Here is a 23480-nt window from a genome sequence, read left to right on the forward strand (position 1 = left end):
GAGTCCTTCATTGACGGCTCCACTCAACTCCAGTTCCGAAGAGCACCCGCGCCGCGCCGCGCGACCTCCTACACAGAAGTGCCCAGCTGATCGGCGAGCCGTGTGGCAGACTAGACCAAAGAGTTTCTTGTGGCGGCGGTGGCGGTCCTCCGAATGGGCGCAAAAAAAGGCGCCGAAGGATTTCCCGGGCCGCGCACGACCTTCCCCACTCTGCACGCGGGTGCGCCGCCGCCCCCCCCCCCCCCCCCCTTACCCGTCTCGACGCAGCCCCGAGCTGCGCGCCGCGGCGTCCACTAGCGGCAGCGGCGTCCGTCGTATAAAAGCGACGCCGGTGCGGCGCGCCGCCTCCAGTCGTCGGTCAGCCGTCGCCGCGTCCGCTGAACTCGTCTCCACACGCGCCGCTGGGAATTGCCCTCGAGGGCTAGCCCGGCCGACACAAACGACCTACCCCACGAGGAGACACTACTGCAGCGACGCTACAAGACGGCGAAGGACGACCCGGGACCACAATTCGCCTGGAACAGAATGCCGCCCCAGCAGAAGAACTCCCCGCCGTCCCGGCAGAAGCAGGCTGACGACAAGGAACCGGCCAACGGCGGCGTCGCCTCTCGACCGGCCATACCAGAGCTGGTGGTCGTCTGCAGCTCCAAGACGCCCTCTCCTGAAGATGCGCCGCCGCCGCAGCCGCCGGCGGATCAGCCCGAGAAACTGCTCGATTTCGACGACGTGTTGCCGCACATGGGGGAGTTCGGCGTCTACCAGAAGGGTCTTTTCATCCTGTTGGCACCGTTCGCCTTCTTCGTCGCCTTCGTGTACTTCACGCAGATCTTCGTCACGCTGACTCCCGAGAACCACTGGTGCAAGGTCCCGGAGCTGATGAACCTCTCCATAGAGCAAAGGTCAGTTGCGAACAGTTGCCCGATTTCTTAGTCCACGGCAAACACTGGCAATGAAGTTGTAAACATTGGGAGTACCGCAAAACTGCTATATTGATCACTCCATAAGAAGCCACTAGCTAATAAACTAATGATATTTCTTGACACCTTTCGGGTAGAACCCATCATCAGACTATCAGAAACCTTTTTGGTGATCAGATAAATAAAGACAGTATAAAACAAACAAAACTGTCATCCCAGCTGCCATGATGTTTATGACAATCTGATGACGGGTTCTGCCGGCCGGAGTGACCGAGCGGTTCTAGGCGCTACAGTCTGGAACTGAGCGACTGCTACTGTCGCGGGTTCGAATCCTGCCTCGGGCATGACTGTGTGTGTTCTCCTTGGGTTAGTGAGGTTTTAGTAGATCTAAGTTCTAGGAGACTGATGACCTTAGAAGTTAAGTCCCATAGTGCTCAGAGACATTTGAACCATTTTTTTGATGACGGGGTCTAGCCGAAACGCGTCAAATAAAGTCATTAGGTTATCGCCTAGTGGCTTCTTATTCAGTGACATATACAGCAGTTGGGGACCACTCCTACTGAATTCCAAAACAGTCGCGTTCTTACTTCATGTATTTATGTCACAGTTGAATGGGAATATTGAGAATCTTCAAATGTCCATTTTCTGACAAAATTGAGTTACCTGTGATTTTGTACATACATACAAGCATACAGGCCCGATCGCGAAACAGAGAAACTCCTCATATCTTTTGCCATTTTCTGTGTTGTTATGCAGCAATTGTATCACATAAATCGATGGGAAACACCAATATATACCAAAGGCAGGGACTTCCTCAAAATTTTATGTTCTCAGCACTGTTCTAAACAGAAAGAATAATCGATATGTGCCTGTAAATAACAAGAAAATGGATTTAACTAAGGCTTTTTCTACTGCTCCTAACAAAAGAAGATATCATCCAAAACTTCTACACCGACGTACGTAATTGGCCAACAGGCGCCAAAGAAAGAACTATGAGTCGAGTATAATTCCACAGACAGCGGTTCAAATGGCTCTGAGCACTATGGGACTTAATATCTGTGGTCATCAGTCCCCTAGAACTTATAACTACTTAAACCCAACTAACTTAAGGACATCACACACATCCATGCCCGAGGCAGGATTCGAACCTGCGACCGTAGCAGTCGCGCGGTTCCGGAAAGAGCGCCTAGAACCGCTAGACCACCGCGGCCGGCCACAGACAGTGAAAAAATAGGCATAATTTGTTAGATTTTTTTCGGATTAATGATGAAGTACGACTTAAGTAATGATTTATGCTTTTTTATTACAAAATATTAAGAAAGCTCACATGTTCATTACATAAATTTTAACTTAACATCAAGAAAACGTAACACAGTTGTATACAGTCAATTGGTATTCTTCCCTTTACATTCATTTTAACGGAAAATAAGAAGAAAACCGGAATCTCGGCGTAATTTTAAGACCTGGATTTCTTTTTTTCCTCCTGAAAAGCCTATTCTTCTTTTTTTTAATTTGGGTTTTCGCAGTATTCCTATTCAGTTACAAAAGAAGTTTCACCTTATAAGTAATGAAAGTCCGTAGTGTTCCCCCTTAGACTCAGCTCTTAACCAAATACAAGTATATCGTATACATGGTCTTTCAGAATTAATAGCGAAATCTAACATGGGTTAAAGTGTATGATAACAGATGCAAAAATACTCCGGTGAAAAATGGGTCCGCCAAATACATATATATCGTATACATGGTCTTTCAGAATTAATAGCGAAATCTAACATGGGTAAAAGTGTATGATAATAGGTGCAAAAATACTCCGGTGAACATGGGTCCGCCAGCCGTTTCCGATAATAACAAACGTGTGGTTTAAGTCGTCGGTGACTTCCCTATGGAATATTGCCCACGTTACCATAAACGTATTTGAAGTGTAAACTCTGTGATGAAGTTCCCGTCTAGCAGGGCTCAAATTTCACACATGGCTGATGTTTGATGAATGTGGCTGATACGTGACAGGGTACCACGCATTTTGCTGCTAATGGAAGAGAGCGTCTATCGAGACAATGACGTTGAAGATAGGTTGGGCGGGGCCTATATGTTTGCTGCAGGATCACCTGATCTCAGTCCTCTTGATTTTTCTGCCTGTGGTCATTTCCAAAGTTTCGAAAGTGAAATGTACAGCAACCCCGTTGAGAAGTTCGAAGCCGGCCGCTCTGGCTGAGCGGTTGTAGGCGCTTCAATCTGAAACCGCGCTCCTACTACGGTCGCAGATGCGAATCCTGCCTCCGACATGGATGTGTGTGATGTCGATAGTTTAGTTAGGTTTAAGTAGTTTCTAAGTCTAGGCGACTGATGACCTCAGATATTAAGTCCCATATTGCTTAGAGCAATTTGTACCATTTTTGATACGTTTGAAGAAGTGGGGCAGCGAGTTGCACATTCCTGTCAAGATTTACGACATGATTCCGGGATGTTCGAAAGAATTCGTAAACCTTTTCTGAGACGAGTGTAGTATTGAATCCAAATGCCAAGGCGACGAACGCCCCCTTCAATAGATACGAGCGTTCAGTTGCAACATTTAATTTGCTGAAGTAGTACTATATTTCTCCCACAACGTTAATTGCACTCAGTAACGAAGTGTGAGCCGATATGAAACTTTCTGACACATTAAAACTGTGTCCCTGCCGGGACTCGAACCCGGGATCTTTATGTTTCGCCGAAAGTGCTCTACCATTGTGCTACCCGAGAATGACCCATAAGACCTCCTCACAGCTTTAGTTCCGCCAGTGCCTCATCTCCTACCATACAAACTTCACAGAAGTTCTTCTGCATACCTGGTAGGATTAGTACTCCTGGAAGATAGGAAATAGCAGAGACATGACTTAGACCCAGCCTGGGTGTTGTTTCCGTATTGGAATTTTCACTCTGGAGCGAAGTGGGCGCTGGTGTGAAACTTTCTGACAGATTAAAACTGTTTGCGGGCTCGGACTGGAACACAGGACCTTTGCCTTTCGCGGGAAAATGCTCTGCAAACTGAACTACCTGAGCACTACTCACGACTGTTTTACCGCATTTCTTGTTAAGGTACGCCATGGGCTAGGTTTGAATGCTATTAGATGGTAGCTTGATCAAAAAATTTACATTTCAAATTCATTTGTATTAATTAGGACAATTCTTTATACCAACGACAAATACAGTTTAACGATGACTTGCGTTAAAACGTGTCATTAATAAACGGCTCATAATAATTAACACCATTTCTTTTGTTATTAACGTAGCTGGAACAGTAACAAATCTTTTACTAAACAACCTTTTCATTTCTTTACAATGCGATTTTCACAGGTTTCCAACAGAAACATTAATAAGCAAATAAAAGGGAATGGATCGATAGGCAGACGCGCATATGTCACGCTCCAGAGATAAAAGCATTTACGTGTGTTTCTCTACAGGTCAATGGCGAGATAGATAACTGTAAAAGGCTTGCGCGATTGTGTTGTGTCTAAATCGTAATCGTGGCTCCGTAAAGGTTATCAATCAGCAAGAAGCACAAATTTTCTCCCGAGGAATACCTGGATCGATAGGCAGACGCGCATATGTCACGCTCCAGAGATAAAAGCATTTACGTGTGTTTCTCTACAGGTCAATGGCGAGATAGATAACTGTAAAAGGCTTGCGCGATTGTGTTGTGTCTAAATCGTAATCGTGGCTCCGTAAAGGTTATCAATCAGCAAGAAGCACAAATTTTCTCCCGAGGAATACCTGGGCTCTTAGTTGCTTTTTTGCAGCGTCGCTTAGCATACTCGTTGTGTTGTTAGACGGAAATGCAATGCGTGTGATGGAAAGACTATTGTTCTAATACCTACTGATTCTTTTATTCTCCTTTTTTTGAGAATTGAAGTATCAATTTTTGCTGCTAATGTATCTTAATTTTTGAACAACACTTTACTGATTTTAATGATAATAGTTATCTGTAGTGCCAAACTGAAAAAAAAAACCTTAGATTCATTATTACCGTTCTGTACCTTACAACAACAGCTGATATTAGAATCTACTTGTGCAATTTTGCAGTGTTTCTGCTTCGCATTCTCAGTCCCAGCTTACAACTGGCCTTCGAAAATATGTCGTCATAGTTACTGTAATTTTGCTGCATCTACTCTTACTGTCCTGATGTCACTATGGTTAATAACATCACCTTTCCCCGTGTGTAATTGCCTTTTGAAACAGCCGTACTGCCAAGGGACACTGACTTGGCACGTTTGGGTTGCTTACCGTTATGGCTGCACTGAAACGAAAATTATGATAACTTCTGCTCTGTGAAAAAGTAATTTCACTTTATGACAGAAGCGTCCTGCAGCCTAAAGCAAAATCATTTCGAATAAGAGACTCGACTTACGGAGAATAATCCAATTTCATCTAAATTGAAAGCCTCAGTGTTTCTCTGCCAGTATAGTGAAACACTTTACATAACGTTCATGTACACTTTCGTAGTGGACATACTCTTAAATTGCACGAAACGCAACCATTTATAAATGTCACTGAAGACAACGACCACGACGCGCAAACGTCATTTTTCGCGTGCAAACTGTATTGACGAATACAGAGAGAAGGCGAAATCCTCTCTTAAACCTCTTCCCTGTGGTTCTTTCTGGTAGTTGTGTTACGAAAATGTAGATAGCGGAGGACAGGAAGTCCGCTGGCTGCATGCCGAGTTTCCTGTTCTCAGCTTGAGGCGACCTGATTAGTGTTCCGACAGCGGCGCCGCTTCCTATTAGTTTCGGAATTACTCCTTTACTCATCCTATGTACAGAGATTTTCAAAATTGCCCTCTGATATTTTAGAGTATAGATCGAAGGTTAGTGAAATAATTAGCATTGTCAAGGGTCTTATTATTCATTTTCAAATACATTTGACGAGACAAATGTGATTCTTACCAAATATGAGTTGTTCCAGCGTTTCAGAAATTATGTGTAATGCAGACACTGGAAAATATACCTTCACTGCCGTTTCATGTCTGGCAGGTACTGCGAAATATGAAAAAAGTATACCTGGAGAATTTTGAATGTCTTGTTACGTAGAGACCAACATATGTTAATCATTATCACAAACACTGACACGCAGTATTACGTCGGCCGAAGTGGCCGAGCGGTTCTAGGCGCTACAGTCTGGAACCGCGCGACCGCTACGATCGCAGGTTCTAATCCTGCCTCGGGCATGGATGTGTGTGCTGTCCTTAGGTTAGTTAGGTTTAAGTAGTTCTAAGTTCTAAGGGACTGATCACCTCAGCAGTTAAGTCCCATAGTGCTCAGAGCCATTTGAACCATTTGAACGCAGTATCACAATTCGTTAACGGAGCATAGATGTTACACACTCAGGGCAGGGTACCTTCTAGTAAACTAAATGATATTGTCACGTTGTTACCACAGTCAAGTTCAAATCTGAAAGCAGCGTCGTGAATGAAGAACAATACTTAGCACAGAGGTCATTACGGACACATACGTACAGAAAACAGAACCTGGATGGAGCATGTTGCTATTTATACGAACATCGAATGTCCAGTATCTGAAAAGCTTACAAATACAAGCAATTTCGAAACCTTCCAGGAATGATAAACACTAAATAAGAAACACGCAATTTGATCCGGACACATTTTAGCGGACATTACTATGTGATGCACCCATCCTTCGTCTGGAATTTAAGATTTATGAACTCAGCTGGGAACACTTTCAATGAGGTGTCTGAATGTCTGGAGGAATAGCAGCTCATTCTTGCTCAAGAGCCTGGACGCTGGGGCCTGGACAAAGTAGACGTTCTGACTCATCCCAAAGGTATTCCATTCGGTTCCGGTCGGGACTCAAGGCAGACCAGTCCACTTCAAAAATATTATTGTCCACAGACCATTGCCTCGCAGATGCTGCTTCACGATACGGTGCGTTATCATGCTGGTACAAACAATAGCTTTTTCCGAAATGTTCCTTTACTGTAGGCAGTACATAATGAGAAAAATGTGTAAATATCCCTCCTTATTTAGTGTTATATCAAGCGCACTGAGGGGACCACATTCTGATCAAGAAAAACATCGCCATACGGCGACAGCATCTCCTCCATACTTCACTCTTACGTTAACGTTCTCCCTTCCAGCTGATTGCAACAGCGTTTAGGACAATTTATCATTTCAGCTCATTCGTTTCCAGAAATCCACAGTCCAGTGTCGTCGCTCTGTGCATTACCTCAAGAGTCGCGACAGAAATGTGTGGCTTACGATGAGCTGCTCTGCCATTGTACCTCTTCTCTTTAACTCCATCGGCTCAGTGACTGTGTTAGCTGGACAGCTAGTAGCACTCTGGAACTCACGAGTGATTCCTTCTACTGATTTCACACTATTTTTTACAACCACCGCGTTGCTCGACTGTCCCTGATCGTTAGTAAATTAGATCTACCTGTTCTTGGCTGAGATGTGATAGTTCCTTTGCATTTCCACTTGACAAGAACATCACCAGCAGTCAACTTGGGGAACTTGAAAAGGCTTTGTATGACCTTGATCGAGTTGTTACTCATGTGATACGCAATGACGAGTCCACATTCGAAACCACAGAGCACTCCTGACCGACCGATTCTGCTGTTACTGAGTTTCTACTGATAACACGGTACTCCCCACCTCCTTGTACACCAGCGGATTCAACTTTCATGGCATGTAGTGGTCAATCACGCATGACGTCGGGGTATCCGGATATGTTTGATCAGATGGTGTATTTGCTGGTGACTGGATTTGAGCTGGCGACAGGCAGAATCTAAAACCAGCAATGCTAGCAGCTTCTGCATTCTCCTCGCAGCTCAGCTATCTGTACTATTACTTGCTTGTATAAGTATTGCACGAGTACTTTTTCAAAGACGAAAAAGATGCTTGCTCTAAGTAAGGTCATACCTGAAGCACCAATGAAATTCACCGAGTCGGTTTGAAATGTTTCATTTACTGTCTTCACCTCTTTTTCATTATAACTGTCTATTTGCAGTTGCCGGCCGGAGTTGCCGAGCGGTTCTAGGCGCTGCAGTCTGGAACCGCGCGAAGGCTACGTCGCAGGTTCGAATCCTACCTCGGGCATGGATGTGTGTGATGTCCTTAGGTTAGTTAGGTTTAACTAGTTCTACGTTCTTGGGGACTGATGACCTCAGAAGTTAAGTCCCATAGTGCTCAGAGCCATTTGAACAATTTTATTTGCAGTTCTATTAACGCTTCCATTCTTAGATCTCTATTTTCTCTGACGCATTATTATGTGGCGAAAAGCATTAGTAATCTCTTGCTGTCAAAGAAAAGACGTGGCGCATCTTTCTGTCGTTTGAAGTCTCTGTGAGTCGAAAGGAACATGCAGGCTTAATGCACGCGACAATTATTTGAACAATGACAATAGTGTTCAGCTGTGGAGTCACCAAAATGATTAGTCTTCTGTGCACATATTTCTTTCCAAGGCAAACCTTTTTATTTCTTTAACGAATACCAATATCAAAAAATAAAAACTTTGTGCTTACTCATGTCAGCGACTTTATTCTCATTAACTTGCTGCACTTTTCATGCGGCTAGCAGGGAACAGAAAGCCACCAACATGGTTCATTCTCATTAAACTTTTGAAACCAACTGGCATCTGCCTGTAAGCCTTTTAGATTTATTGTTTCACATATATGTTGGACAGTCGCTATTTCTCCTTGTTTCTTAACGTTTCCTCGGACGCTTTCCCTCGCATACTCTTCACTTGCTGATAAACGCTTAAAACCTGCTGACTCAACCCACTCGACTGTCGTACCGTCGAGCAGTAGTCTGTTGATCAGAATTACAACTATGTCCACCGTAATTTATCGTAGAGGTTCTTGTCTATTAAAATAGAATACTGTTACATGGTATGGTCCAGGATATCGTGTAAATGTTTACCGTGATAATGATTTTTGAGTTCACTTCTGTGACCTTCACACGACGATCATTTCTTAGATTTATATGTTTGGGCTTTATTCAAACAGATTCTTCAGCAGCTAATATAGTTTCTTGTCGGCTACGTACACGTCGAAATGGCTCGTGAGTGGTGCTCTAAATTGGGTGGATTCTGACGTTATGATGGACCGTACAGTGTTAAAGAAAACCATTTGAGAGAACTGCTGTTCTCGAAAATCGTCAGTATATACTCGTTCCCAATTATATAATCTCGACTAAATAAAGATATAAACTTAAAAAACAACGACGTTTTCACCAGGCTGTTAGTTTAAAAGAGAACTTTGTTAAGCACTACTAACTGATTTAGAGCCCTCTCTCGATTTCAACTGAACCAATGGATTTGTCCATGGACGACAGTGTTATATTCAAGTGCGTATGGTATGCGATTTCTGCTATGCGTAGTGTCTCGTTTATCTAGACTACCCCAAATAACTTTTTGTCGAGAAGCGAAAAAGAAATACCAGTGCGGTCATTCTCTAGCATGACTCCCTTCATTGTTAACTTGGTTCGTTACGAATATATGAACAGCAGTGCGTCTTTTTAATATAGCACCCTTCCTTTTTTTGGTAATCCACTGCCTCTCCTCTATGTCCGTTCATGCGCGTAAAACGGTGTACCAATCTCGTAAACATGACGTTACTAAAAACGTAACACATAACTGACTTATACCGGCACATAGGATGTAATCCTAGCAGTAACTAAATTTGTCAGTTTCTTGGAGTTGACAGTAAAGAAACGGAAACACAAAGACAACTCACGCTGGTCATTCAGTGCATCGTCTTCATTTGAGGATTTGTGTGAGCGCTACGTACACCAACGAAGAGAAGGTGGAAATGATACTCATCTGAGGAGAAGTAGTTAGTAGATTAGCAGAGAAGTACTAGCAACAATGGTTTCTTGTTCACAAGATGGGTACATGTAGTACAACACTTTCGTATCTGTAAACGATGTGTTTTTGTACAGTAAAAGGCAGTTCTTGATTAAAAGCTGCATCATCATTACCTTTTTTATGGTTGAAAGTAGGCTTAATGCTACTCGGGCAGAGTAATTCTACAGAGGGGGCTACCTTGGCAAGAACCCACCTACCCGACGGATCTTTCTTCGTCTTATTGTGACTCCAGGAAGTGAGAAGTTTCTAACCAGAGCAACGCAGTCGTAGAACTCGCACCCACGAAGCCGCTGAAGTTACTGTTCTCGATTCTGTGGCAATAAATCCAAACTTGAGTACACAACAGCTTGAACAGGGGACTAGAATTTATAAAACCAGTGCACATTTCGTTTCAACTCGTCGCCAGTTCCATTCTTACCACATACACTTACGCCAAGAATTCCTGAATAGTGTGCAGTTCTGTCAGTGTGCACAGCAGCAAAACTTTTGCCACCTTAACTTCTTCTCCGAAGTTCCTTTGACCAATACATGCTCATTCTCAAAGGACAAATAAATACAAGGAACTTGCAGTATTCATCCTGCTAAAACCCACTATGGTTTAGACACGAGGAACAACAGCGCCAATGGGGACTTAATGTCTGGTGTGGCATGACTGATATATTGGTCCTTATGACTATGGTGGTAACCCAAACGGTAGGCTATATGCCAACTTCCTGAAATGAATTCTTCTTCGTCTTATGGATGAAGTGCCGCTAAGAATCAGAATGCTTGAGTGTTATCAGCACGATGGATGTCCAGCACATAATGCCTTGAGTGCGTTGATGTTCGGAGCCATCTTGCCAGATGGACTGGTCGTGAAGCAACAGTGGATTGGACTACTCTATCTCATGACTCAGCTCCTCCAGAAGTTTTTCTTTGTAGATGTATGAACGGCGTAGTCTATCACAAAATTCCACCAGTTCCAGAGAGCAAACAGGAGCGTATCGTACGTGCTTATAATTTACTTCAGCAGGTAACAATGGAACAGTAATGAATTCTTTCACCCTACGCGTAAACCGATGTACTACAGTCCTTCATCCTACTTTGAGCAACTTTGAATGTTCTACTCCTTTTTGAGAACACAACGGATTACAGTACAACAAAATAGCATTAAAGAGCGCCATTTCTGTTTCTTATTAGGTTGAAAGTTTAGTTTACATGATAGTTTTCAAAGAGGTCTTGAGAAGATGAACTGAATGACCGAATAAAAAATATTGGTTATTATTTGAAGAAGACCTACCCTTGTTCATATCTTCGCAACGCACTAAGTTACAAGACAGGCAGTCCCCATAGAAACTAAACAACTTTCGATTGATGTATTTCTATTTTTCTTCTGGTCAAGATAATGGGACATGCTTTTTTGTCGAAAGGTGACAATTTGAGACCGTGGCGGTGTGCACAATACAGGTTGATTCCTATAAAGAAGGCAACAGCAACCAGCCACTACTGATCAATGCTATTTCTTTCCACAAACAACACCGTTACCGGTTTCGAACCGATAAGTTCATCTTCAGACGCTCTTTCTACATTCACATCTACATTATACTCTGCGAATCAGACTTAAATGCCTGACAGAAGATTCATTGAACCACCTTCACAATAATTCTCTATTATTACAATCTCGAACAACGCGTGGAAAAGACGAACACCTCTAACCTTCGTCCGAGCTCTGACATGCCTTACTTCATCAAATCAAATGGCTCCAAGCACTATGGGACTTAACTTCTGAGGTCATGAGTCCCCTAGACTTAGAACTACTTAAACCTAACTAAACTAAGGACATCACACACATCCATGCACGAGGCAGGATTCGAACCTGGGATCGTAGCAGCAGCGCGGTTCCGGACTGAAGCGCCTGGGACCGCTCGGCCACAGCGGCCGGCCCTTACTTTACAATGATGATCGTGTCTCTCTATGTAGGTCCGAGTCAACAAAATGTTTTCGCATTCGGAGAAGAAAGTTGGTGATTGAAATTTCGTGAGAACATTCCGCCGGAACGAAAAACGCCTTTCTTTTGATTACATCCACGAGGCAGGATTCGAACCTGGGATCGTAGCAACAGCGCGGTTCTGGACTGAAGCGCCTGGGACCGCTTGGCCACAGCGGCCGGCCCTTACTTTACAATGATGATCGTGTCTCTCTATGTAGGTCCGAGTCAACAAAATGTTTTCGCATTCGGAGAAGATAGTTGGTGATTGAAATTTCGTGAGAACATTCCGCCGGAACTAAAAACGCCTTTCTTTTGATTACATCCACCCCAAATCTTGTACTACGTCAGTGACTCTCTCTCCCCTACTCTGCGATAATACAAAACTCACTGCTCTTCTTTGAACTTTCTCGATGTACTACGTTAATCCTGTCTGTTCATGTCTAGATATACGTTTGCTGAAGTTAACGTCATAATAAACTTTAGAAATATACAGTATATTTAGACGTGAACAGTCGTCTGAGGATGACCTTGTCCGTTCAAAATCGTAACGGTGTTATTTGTCTAAAGAAACAGTTGTGGCTGGTTATTGTCATCTTCTCTGTAGAAGTTACCTTCTATAATTAGGACACCATGGACAATTTCGAGGGTGACGTATTCACATGCATTTCTGCCTTTAAATTTTTGCACATCCTCGAAAGTTACCAGTACTGATTACTGAAGCATTCATTTGAAGTAATAGCCACACAGTTATGAGGTTGTTTTTCGAGTTTATCGAGGATGTGGTGCACACCCCGAGTACGTCAAAGAAATAAACTGTTCACGTCCTACACTAAATTAAAAGAACAGCGTCCAAAAAACAAAGGAATCTCCAAACCAAAGTCATGCAACTCTGCATTCATGGCGCAAACCTAACTTGCGAAGCTGCTTCTGAGAATGTCGTCATATGTGCAACACCCGTGCAACTTGAAAGCCACTAGACATAGTAGCATCGTTTCGTTGACGAAAGTTTTCAGCAGATTTGAACACATTCACACGTCGTCTGCCACCACTTTACAACCGTCTTCGGCTGCAACGCTCGTCGTGGAGTAAGCAGTCACAGTCCTGATACAGCGTGTTACCACTAACTTTATTGATGAGTAATGCCAACTTCAATTCTCAAAGTGCACTCCAAACGGAAGAGAACGCAAAACAGGACGAAGAGTTCATTCGACAAACTAACGTGCATGCACTGTAAACAAACATCTCCTTCTTTTCCAAACTGCGAGTGAGGCTGTTTGCGGCACTGAGGAAACAGAGTTCAAGGCAGCAGCGCTTTTAACGCCGGCCGTGCTGTTTGCATAACCAGTACCTGAGGGCCAGTGGCCGTGGTGAGGAATACCCGCAGCAGCCATAAGCCGTCAACCCGTTCTGCGTGTGTGTTTAACCTATTTCCGTGTACGAGATAAATCTCTTGACAATATGTTATCTGTTTGTAGTCCTTCAGCTAATATTTTATATAGCTATAATCAATTTTTGAGCCGATAAGGCAGGAACAGAGAGTTGTTTTCTTTGTTTTCCCCGGTCTGTACGCTTACACCATCACAGTCGTTGTAGCTGAACTTAAGCACGCTTGACAAATGCTGGGGACGGCGAGACCTACAACTACCGCCGTGTTATATTGATACATCTACGTGAAGTCACTGGTGAAAGGCAATACCAAGCAGTCTGTGTCAGAGGTGCAAGCAACAGTGCTATCTGCTTTCACTTACCGGGGAAAACATGTCTAGGGCAGTCTGTAGGTCGTGGCCCCATGAGGTTGTCAGAGGCTTATGTCATTGATTATAATACAGTATTACTACATTCACCGAAACGTCGTGCTGGTAAAAAGGTGCAAATGAGTAGGATAGGGGAACACAGCCACAGCAGTGTACCCGTGTAGGAAATGTCTGCAGCCGTTCTGGAATTTGTGGAAGGAGCGGTGCAGGAAAAAAGATAGCCACCACATCTGGAGGAAAGAAACAAGTCTGCTAATGCAGCACAGATTTCTTCTGGCGTCGCTAGTGATTCGGCCGCCCACGTTTTCCCAGGACCGTTTCGCAACCGTTGCACAGTCAGCCAGACATTTTACATTTCCAACTGTACTACTAGCGTCTCCAATGGCGTGTTATTTATGACACGGACTTGAATGATAAAAAGGAGAGAGTTTTAAGTCCCTGAGGCACTGGACTGGATCAGAGAAAAGGTTTCGCAAGAAGGAGGGAAGATCTACACTGAAGCGCCAGAGAATCTGATGTTCAAATACAGAGATATGTAAACGTACAGAATGTGGCGCTGCGGTCGGCATTGCCTATATAAGACAAAAAGTGTCAGGCGTAGTTGTTAGATCGGTTACTGCTGCTACAATGGCAGGCTATCAAGATGTGAGTTTGAAGGTGGTGTTATAATCGGCGCACGAGCGATGGGACACAGCATCTCCGAGGTAGCGATGAATTGGGGATTTTCCCGTACAACCACTTCACGAGTGTATCGTGAATATAAGGAATCCGGTAAAACGTCAGATTTCCGACATCGCTGAGGCCGGGAAAAGATCCTGCAAGAATGGGACCAACGACGACTGAAGAGAATCGTTCAAAGTGACAGAACTGCAACCCTTCCGCAAACTGCTGCAGATTTAGATGTGGGCCATCACTAAGTGTCAGCGTGCGAACCATTTGACGAAACATCATCGATATGGGCTTTCGGAGCCATAGGTTACTTGTATCCCCTTGGTGACTGCATGACACAAAAGTTTACGCCTCACCTGGGCCCGTCAACACCGACACTGGGCAGTTGATGACTGGAAACGTGTTACCTTATCGGACGAGTCTCGTTTCACATTGTATCGAGCGGATGGACGTGTACGGGTAAGGATACAACCTAATGAATCCATGGACCATGCATATCAGCAGGGGGCTGTTCAAGCTGGTGGAGGCTCTGTAATGGCGTGGGACGTGTGCAGTTGGAGTGATATGGAACTCCTGATAAGTCTAGATGTGACCCTGACAGGTGACTTCCGTAAGCATCCTGTCTGATCACCAGCATCCATTCATGTCCAGTGTGCGTTTCGACGAACTTGGGAAATTCCAGCACCCCACACGTGCAGAATTGCTAAAGAGTGGCTCCAGGAACACCCACGCTGGCCACCAAGCTCCCCAGACATGAACACTACTGAGCATACCCGGGATGCCTTGCAACGTGCTGTTCAGAAGAGATTTCCACCCCCCTCGCACTCTTACGGGTTTATGGACAGCCCTGTAGGATCCTGGTGCCAGTTCCCTCCAGCACTACTTCAGACAATAGTCGAGTCCATAGCACGTCGTGTTGCTTCCTTTCTACGTGCTCGCGGGGTCCCTAAAGTGCCAGTTTCTTTGCCACATCAGTGTACATCTGCACCTAGAGGGTGGTCACAAACAGTCTGAAAGGGTTCTAAGGATGTTGCAGGGCAAATGGTGCTGAAAAATAATTTTTAAGAAAAACATTCGATATGCTGCACTGTTTCCGAGTTAATTAGCATTGAAGTTCGCCAGTCAGGCAGTCGCGCCCGCAAATTCAAATGGCCCGCCAGAGACGGTGTCGCCAAACGAGTGCTTCGTTTGGTTTCGTAAAGCTGAACGAGAGAGCGATACAAAAATTGGACATGGGACGGCAGTAAGCATCGAACCCGAGCCAAAGGCTGAGCAGTCTTCCCGTGCGCTATCATGCACGCTATGGTAACAAGTGGCACTATTTGGGAGGTCGCTTGAATTTGTGTCAGTGGAGGCGTTTTTGAAAATCTACTGTAACTGAAATTGGGTTGTGTTAATGTGTTGTGTCTTGGTCATAAAAAAATGGAGAAGTGTTTGTTGGTTTAATTCATTTGCCGCCAGAGAAATCTTCCTCTACCGGTTTTAATACTCCTCATAGGAGAAAATGACATTAGGGAAAATATTTCTTTTGATGTCCCCTACAACCTCCCAGAGTTTCGGTTTAAATACTTTTCACCCTGTATTTGCAGGGAAGTCCCAAGTCGATTCACGAAACTGGTCCGATATTCGGAAATCTCATATATTGTTGACTAAACAATAATGCAGAACTGTATCAAATGACTTCATGAAGTCAAGGAACGCGGCATCCACCTTGGCGCCGAAATATTTGGCGCTCTGGACTAACAGAGCGAGCTGGCCTTCGCAAAATCTGTTTGCAGAATCCATATTTAAAGTCTCGTCAACGGGAAGAGGAAATTAAATACGGAGCAAAGCTTAGACTGGGGAAAGAAATCGTCGCGTTCTTTTCGATGGGACAGTCATGGATTCACTTTAAGCGTATCAGTGAAACCAAGGAGGACCTAAATCTGGATGTTAGGGTGGCGATTTCTACTGACGTTACCGCAATTCCAGACCTATGTCTCAAAACCTATTGCTCGCTCAATAAATTATATTATTTTATAATTTGTGGAGGAAAAATCGCCATGCCTTGAATCTATAGTGACGTTCATGAACATAGCCAGACCAAGAAGTGAAATGAACTTTTACCGTTGTTCAAGTGCAAAAATACGTCACCGCAGATCCAAACATGTGTCTCAGAACCTGTTGCTCACTCAATAAATTATTTTATTTTATAATTTGTGAGGAATAACCGCCATGTTTTGTGGATGTTATAGTTGAATCTGTAGTGACGTCCACAAGCATTGCCAGACCAAGAAGTGAAATGAACGTTTACCATAGTTGATGTGCAAAAATACAAAAATGATTAGGATTACGTAACTGAATAGGATCACTGACTGAGTAGTCTGCATTCTTCGAAATTCAGCGTGTTACAATGAACGAGCCAAAGGTTCGCTGTATTTAATCAAAGATGTTCCAGTGGTTACTGGAAGCCCGCGACGTCCTTACAAAAATACTTTCATCTCAGGAGAGAAGCTGCACCAATAGTATTTCCAAGAACACTTGTTTGTACGTTCCCTGTCACACAAGGCTGATTTGTATAGGTGTTGTTTCATGAAAAAGGGGCAGTACTTCGGGTTTTGAAACCTCACTGAAGTTGCGACTGCTGTTCACAATGAACTCAATACGTAGGATTCCAGAGCCCATTTTCTGTTGCATGGCGATGCAACAATAAAACATCCCCTAGCTCAAAATTGTTCAAATACCTCTGAGTACTATGGGACTTAACATGTGAGGTCATCAGTCCCATAGAACTTACAACTACTTAAACCTAACTAATCGAAGGACATCACACACATCCATGCCCGAGGCAGGATTCGAACCTGCCACTGTAGCGGTCGCACGATTCCAGACTAAAGCGCCTAAAACCGCTCGCTCACACCGCCCGGCTTCCGCTAGCTGCTACGACGCTCAACAGTTCTGGCTGCTAAACTGCAATCACTACGGTAGTTCTCACACGTATCTGACCGCAATAGTGGTTCAGCATGAAGCGCTTCTTATCCGAAAACTCAATATTTTGGCAATCAAAGCGCCAGGGATTTCGTTTGCGAGTCCATCGGTACCTGACGCTTTCCTGTTTCCTGTGTAATGAGATCTACCGCAATAAGTACGAGCCCACCGGACCACCCAGCAGCAGACTGTGTCCAAATATGCCATTGATTAGTGCTTACTAACAGCAGTGCTCCAGTTCCATGCCAATGTGGAGCTTCCTTTACCTGTGCGGTCATCTTATACGGTTATATTGCTTTATCAAGTACCGGTACCCACCCGTTGCTTCGTACAGCCCTCCTCCATCTACTGTTATGACAGACACATCACTGCAGTAACAGTTTTCACTATAGAAGACAAAATGTCATGGTGCGGCAAACCAGAGATATATTACTTTGCCCCATTCGAAGTCACTCATATCGCTAAATTACGCCTTTGACGTCGACGAGGTATTCTGGTATGCCTTTCACATTTACGCTTCGCTGTCTGTGCTAGGCATATCACAGAGCACAAGAACTGGTGCTGCTGGATCTCGTACTTCTACGTCCTCTCGTATTACTGGTATGCTGTTCTACACTCTCATAATTTGTATTTATTGGATGCTGCAATGTTCACAAAAGTCAGGATACTACCGCAGAGAACAGCGGACTCAAGTGACAACACACTGGAGTTGTGGTAGGCACGGTGAAAATTTTTCAGTGAAGATGGGCAAAGGCGGAAAGAAGATAAAACACTCCGACGAACAGAGAGAGAGAGAGAGAGAGAGAGCAGTGTATTCTGTATGTTGTAACAATGCGTTCGGAAAGATAAACGTGTTCAACCAACTGAGTGAGATCTTCCGTATTCGTACTACAGAAATTTGTCAAAACTATATCCTTGAAATACAATAGAGGAAATGCAGAGTTTTATTAGATAATAAAATAAATAGCAAAGGAAGAAAGAGACCAATATTTTTGGAACCGACATGTTCATCATCTCTCTCTCTCTCTCTCTCTCCCCCTCTCTCTCACACACCCGCACCCACCCACCCACCCGCACAAACACACACACACACACACACACATACACATACACATACACATCCACGCGCAGGTAAAGACGGAAAACGACAAGTACCAGGCGGCTCAATTGATGGCAGGTTTGTTTCCGCTTCGACTCGTTGAGACCGCGCCCTGCTTGTCGTTTAACAATGATTGAATTCAGGGTACTCTTTGGAACGGTCACTCAAAGCATTCAGTGTCGATTTAACGGCCGCTGCAGCACAAAAACCTTTCTCATCGCAAAGAAACTACCCGGCTATTTCCAGCAGCTACGACCGTAACCCCCTTTCCATTGTTTACGTGTGCCTGTACGACAAAGGTGAGATGGGTCCCGTGCTTTTTCACAGTTTGGCGTATTCGTAATCAGTTGCGTGATGTGTTAAGACAGTAGCTTCAACGAGTCGTCTAAAGCGGCCTGGCTATTTAACATGTGATAAAAAAAAAGGTACTGGATGCAGCTATACCTACGTCCTACGTTCGTCTAAAATGGTTTTTCGATACAGTTTTTTTTTTATTGCAGGACATTTTTACTAAGTGCCTATGTACTCTGGTGTTATACAGTTCATGACAGTTAGTTACTGACATTTTTACGCTGTAAGTTCTTTGCAGCTTTAGGTGTCTTAGAAGCTGTTGTGCATGCGGATTCAGGAACCTGTGGAATTCAGCATATCGAGATCAGCTTTGTATTGCCGAAGTGCAACTGACACCCTCGCGAACGTTCAACTCTGCGCCCTGCCACACAACACATGCGCCCGACACACGGAATGCGTATCAACATCAGCAGAAACTAAAAAAATAACAACAAAAAACAAAAAAAACGCCAAGGTAGTCACTTGGTCAACCAGGAGTAAACAAAGTACACAGGACAAAACTGCTTCTTGCGCATCTCAACGACAATACATTACTGATTTACTTTTCGTAAGCACTGTTTACATATTACAGTAATTTCAGGCAGGTTGGAAGCCATTATTCCACATAAGCGACTTATCACATGCCACCTTGCCCTCTCCCCCTTACTTCGTACGCATTCAGCGGGATCAGTTTTCGCTAATTGTGATACGCTCCGTATACAGATCTTGCATTAGGCGCCCATAACGCCGACGCAGCCCCTACTAACGTTATGATACGTTGTGCATCTTGTGTCCCTCTCAGCTTGACGCCCCAAGCGGCGACTTGGCCCTGAAACCGACCCTGGGTAATTATGCACATTAAAACGGCTGGGCCTCGAAATGTTCCTAGATAAGGAACGGCAATGCCAGTGGACCAGCATAACTGAACCACAGTATCTCACCAACATTGTTTTAGTGAGACATCTGGTGCATATATACAGACATTAATTGTGATATGTTGACAGATGTACTATCGCCTTTTCCAATAGTACTTGATAATAGCTCGAAAGCCGAAAATAGTATAGTGGAAATAATAAAATGATATTTCCGAATGGGAGTTCCGTTATCACTTAAAAATATCTTTTCAGTGATACTATGTGATCCCTTTTTTCTGTAGATAATACTTTTCTATTAATTTCTTTTGTCTTAATGTTTGTGCACGCACTTTAAGGCAAAACAAAACAACGCACCTCGAAGAACGTAGCCAAACGGAACGGAAGTCGGTAGATGTGCTCTAAATGCACAGACAAACAAATGATTAAAATATCAGAAAAATTGAATGATTTATTCAAGGGAAAGGTATTTTCAGATTGAGCAAGTCAGTAACGTGTTGGTCCACCTTCTAGTATGATAAAAGAAAAAAATAAGTTAAATATACTTAAATTTTTTCAATATTAATCTGATAATTATGTGTTTCATACTAGAATGTCGTGTTCCCAGATTGGCACAGCTTTGCCACAGGAAACACGGAAGCGGTCGAAGACGTCCGTCTTCTGGTCGGCTCCTGATCGTTGCAGAAGGGAGCTAGTTTTTGATTACGCAAAGGCTTCTATTATTTGGAAAAGAACAACACGGATTTCTTTACGCAATCGGTATGAATTTTATAATTACCTAAGGGACCTTTAACAATGAACAATAAAAAACTTGCATTTGCAAATGAAATCATTAACAATTGGGGCAGCTATGAGTTGTATAGAAGACAAGGAGCGGCCTTCTGGCTACGACCAGGATGCCGCAGTATTCTCTGCTGTAGTAAAGGCTATCTGACGTTTATAAAAATAATATGACATGGAAGTAAAAAAAGAAATAAAGGAAAAGAATAGAATAAGAAATCTGGTAAACACTAAATATATTCAAACAATTCTCACAAGCATTTAGGGCTTGCCGGCCGCGGTGGTCTCGCGGTTCTAGGCGCGCAGTCCGGAACCATGGGACTGCTACGGTCGCAGGTTCGAATCCTGCCTCGGGCATGGATGTGTGTGATGTCCTTAGGTTAGTTAGGTTTAAGTAGTTCTAAGTTCTAGGGGACTAATGACCACAGCAGTTGAGTCCCATAGTGCTCAGAGCCATTTGAACCATTTAGGGCTTATTTATAAACAGTATAACTTACATAAGTAATTTCCTAACAGATTTCGTCCTGTCCTCTACTAGCTTCTTGGTTCACGTTTTTGTCACAAATTACAGTTATTACTTTTCTCCTTCCTTTAAGACAATTCTTGCACCGTTCAACACCTTCATAACAATAACTTGCCGATTTACAGTATCGGACATAAATTACTTGAATTTTATTAATTAATAACTGTTGTCTGCACGCTGTCAAGACCGCTCACTTCTATGGCTTAAAGACGGCCTTCTTTACGCTTTCACATTACAAGCAGAAGTACGATAAAATCTGGAGATCTACAAAGGTTTCTACTGTCATCTTTTATTTAGAGCGAAGCGGAACGTTCAGTTCAGCTTCTGTTAAAATGTTTCTTTGACTGCGCAATCGATGTATTAGCGTCCACGCTAGATGCGCATCTTCACAGTCACGTAAATTATATAAAACAAATGTCTTTCAAAGAATAGGTCTCATCTCATAAGTTGATAATTTAATAAACACATAGGTGAATGCCTTTCCAAGGGTACCCACAGCTCTCATACGACGAAAATCGCAATAATATTACAACCTCTGACCTTATGCAAGGAGTTAACCGGCTTGTTACTGATTAATAGAGTTGTTGGAAGTCCTAAGGGATATCATGCCACATTTTGTCCAACTGGCGAGTCAGATCGCCAAAATCTCAAGCTGGTTGGAGGGCCCTATCCGTAATGCTCAAAACGTTTTCGGTTGGTGAGAGGTTCGGTAATCACACTGACCAAAGTATGGTTCTACAAGCAACGAATACAAGCAGTAGAAACTCTCACCGTGTGCGGGCGGGCATTATCTTGCTGAAATGTAAGCCCAGGATGGCTTGCCGTGAAGGTCAACAAAACGAGGCGAACAATACCGTCTACGTACCACTGCGCTGTAAGGATACCGCGGATGAAAACCAAAGGGATCCTGCAGTGAAAAGGAATGCCACACCAGACCATCACTCCTGGTTCTCGGACCGTGTGACGAATGACAGTCAAGTTGGTATCCCACCCCTGTCCGAAACGTCTCAAGACACTTCTTCGCTGGTCATAGTGGCTCGTTTCGAAGCGGGAGTCATCACTGAAGACAATTCTGTTCCAGTTAGTCACATTCCAGGCCAATGACGTGTCCGAGCAGGGCCTTCCAACCACCTAAGTATTTTGACGATCTAGCTCGCAAGTCGGATAGAATTTTACGCTATATCCCTCAGGAGGACTCCGACAACTCTATCAATCAATGCCAAGCCGAATAACTGTATGCCGCGCGGGATTAGCCGAGCAGTCTGAGGCGCTGCAGTCTTGGACTATGCGGATGATCCCGGCGGAGCTTCGAGTCCTCCCTCGGGCATGGGTGTGTGTGTTTGTCCTTAGAATAATTTAGGTTAAGTAGTGTGTAGGCTTAGGGACTGATGATCTTAGCAGGTAAGTCCCATAAGATTTCCCACACATTTGAACATTTTTTTAAATAACTGTTTGCATATGGGCCAGACGTAGACCATCGCATTATAGACTTCCTCAATTCGTGAAGCTGTTTCATTAGTTTTTACAAAGGGATTGGGACAATACGGCCACCGCGACTCCTTTGGAGAAACATTTCAGAATGGCAAGAAAGATTGCTGGCGTCATGCACGGAGGAAGAGAAACTACTGTGCTGAATAGCGAGTAACACTGCAGCCAGCGAGATGTGCCAACAAAAAGGAGAGAGCGGTTTTTTGTGTGCATCTTCCTGCGGTTTGACTCGGGCACGACACGTATGTCGAAATATTTTCTCAACGCCCACTAAACACTGTACTCAGCTCTCTGTGATTTTCTTTTGTGCGTATTAACAAGCTTATGTATGAGCAGCGTGAATTGATTACTAATACAGCGCTGAGAACACAGTGCAAATACCACATGTGCTTTGGAACTTGTTGTCACTGCACTGGACCGAGAGGTCTGTGAGTAGCAGAATTGTCTAGCTTACTTTTTGTTTTCGTCTTCTTCAGCTGGTTATTAAATTACACCCTTAGCAAAGAAGACTTCAACACATTTAGAATTTTTGTACTTTTTTCTATCCCCTGAAGGGAACGTAAGTTCAGAAAACCGCAATTGTTCTTCCGTTAAGGTTACACTGGGCGGGACATCCATGTGGTGATTGATTTACCATGCTATACACGTGGTAGAAGTAATGTGTGTTAATTACACGTGGTAATATTTAATGTAAGAAATTTCAGTCCAACTTCAGCCCAGCATTTGACGTCAATAAATTAATTAGCCACAGAAACGTAATTGAAGTACATTGTATTTGCCTTTATTATCACTAAAAGTACACAAGCATTTGCCGCCGGTTACCGCACGACTGTTTTCTGAGGTTTGCATTGTTGTGAACGAGTTATTCATGGCCCGACCTCCATCTGTATCTTAACCTTCAATAGTTCAAAACACGTCACAGCTAAAACTGTCCGCATTATACAGTATACACCTGCGCCACAATACAACACCAACGCACAGGAGCATGAAAGAAATGAGCGGTTACCTCAAACTGATCGCAGTATTTGAAATGAAACAAACGAAATCAAAAACTTACTGGCTGCTCACTATATTCTTATTCTTTATCATCAGCCATTGGTTTGATGCGGCCCGCCACGATTACCAGCCCCGTGCCAACCTCTTAATAGCAGAGTGGCACCTGTAACCAAAACCCTTATTCCTTTCCTCGCCGATTATGCGAAGGAACGCCTCATTTCTTATCAGTCCACCTAATTTTCAGTATCCTTTTGTAAA

The 23480-nt window shown here is 43.8% G+C and overlaps 1 protein-coding gene across 1 annotated transcript in view; it reads left to right on the forward strand.

Moving 5' to 3' along the window:
- Positions 1–345: 345 nt before the first annotated feature.
- The window catches only part of LOC126336688 (organic cation transporter protein-like), a 164700-nt gene continuing 141565 nt past the window's right edge, over positions 346–23480 (forward strand). The window contains exon 1 of the mRNA XM_050000636.1: positions 346–899. Coding sequence (XP_049856593.1) covers positions 526–899 — 374 coding nt within the window. The 5' untranslated portion in view covers positions 346–525. The remainder of the gene's footprint in view (positions 900–23480) is intronic.

Source organism: Schistocerca gregaria, chromosome 2 (genome assembly GCF_023897955.1).
Source record: "Schistocerca gregaria isolate iqSchGreg1 chromosome 2, iqSchGreg1.2, whole genome shotgun sequence".
Lineage (NCBI taxonomy): Eukaryota > Metazoa > Arthropoda > Insecta > Orthoptera > Acrididae > Schistocerca > Schistocerca gregaria.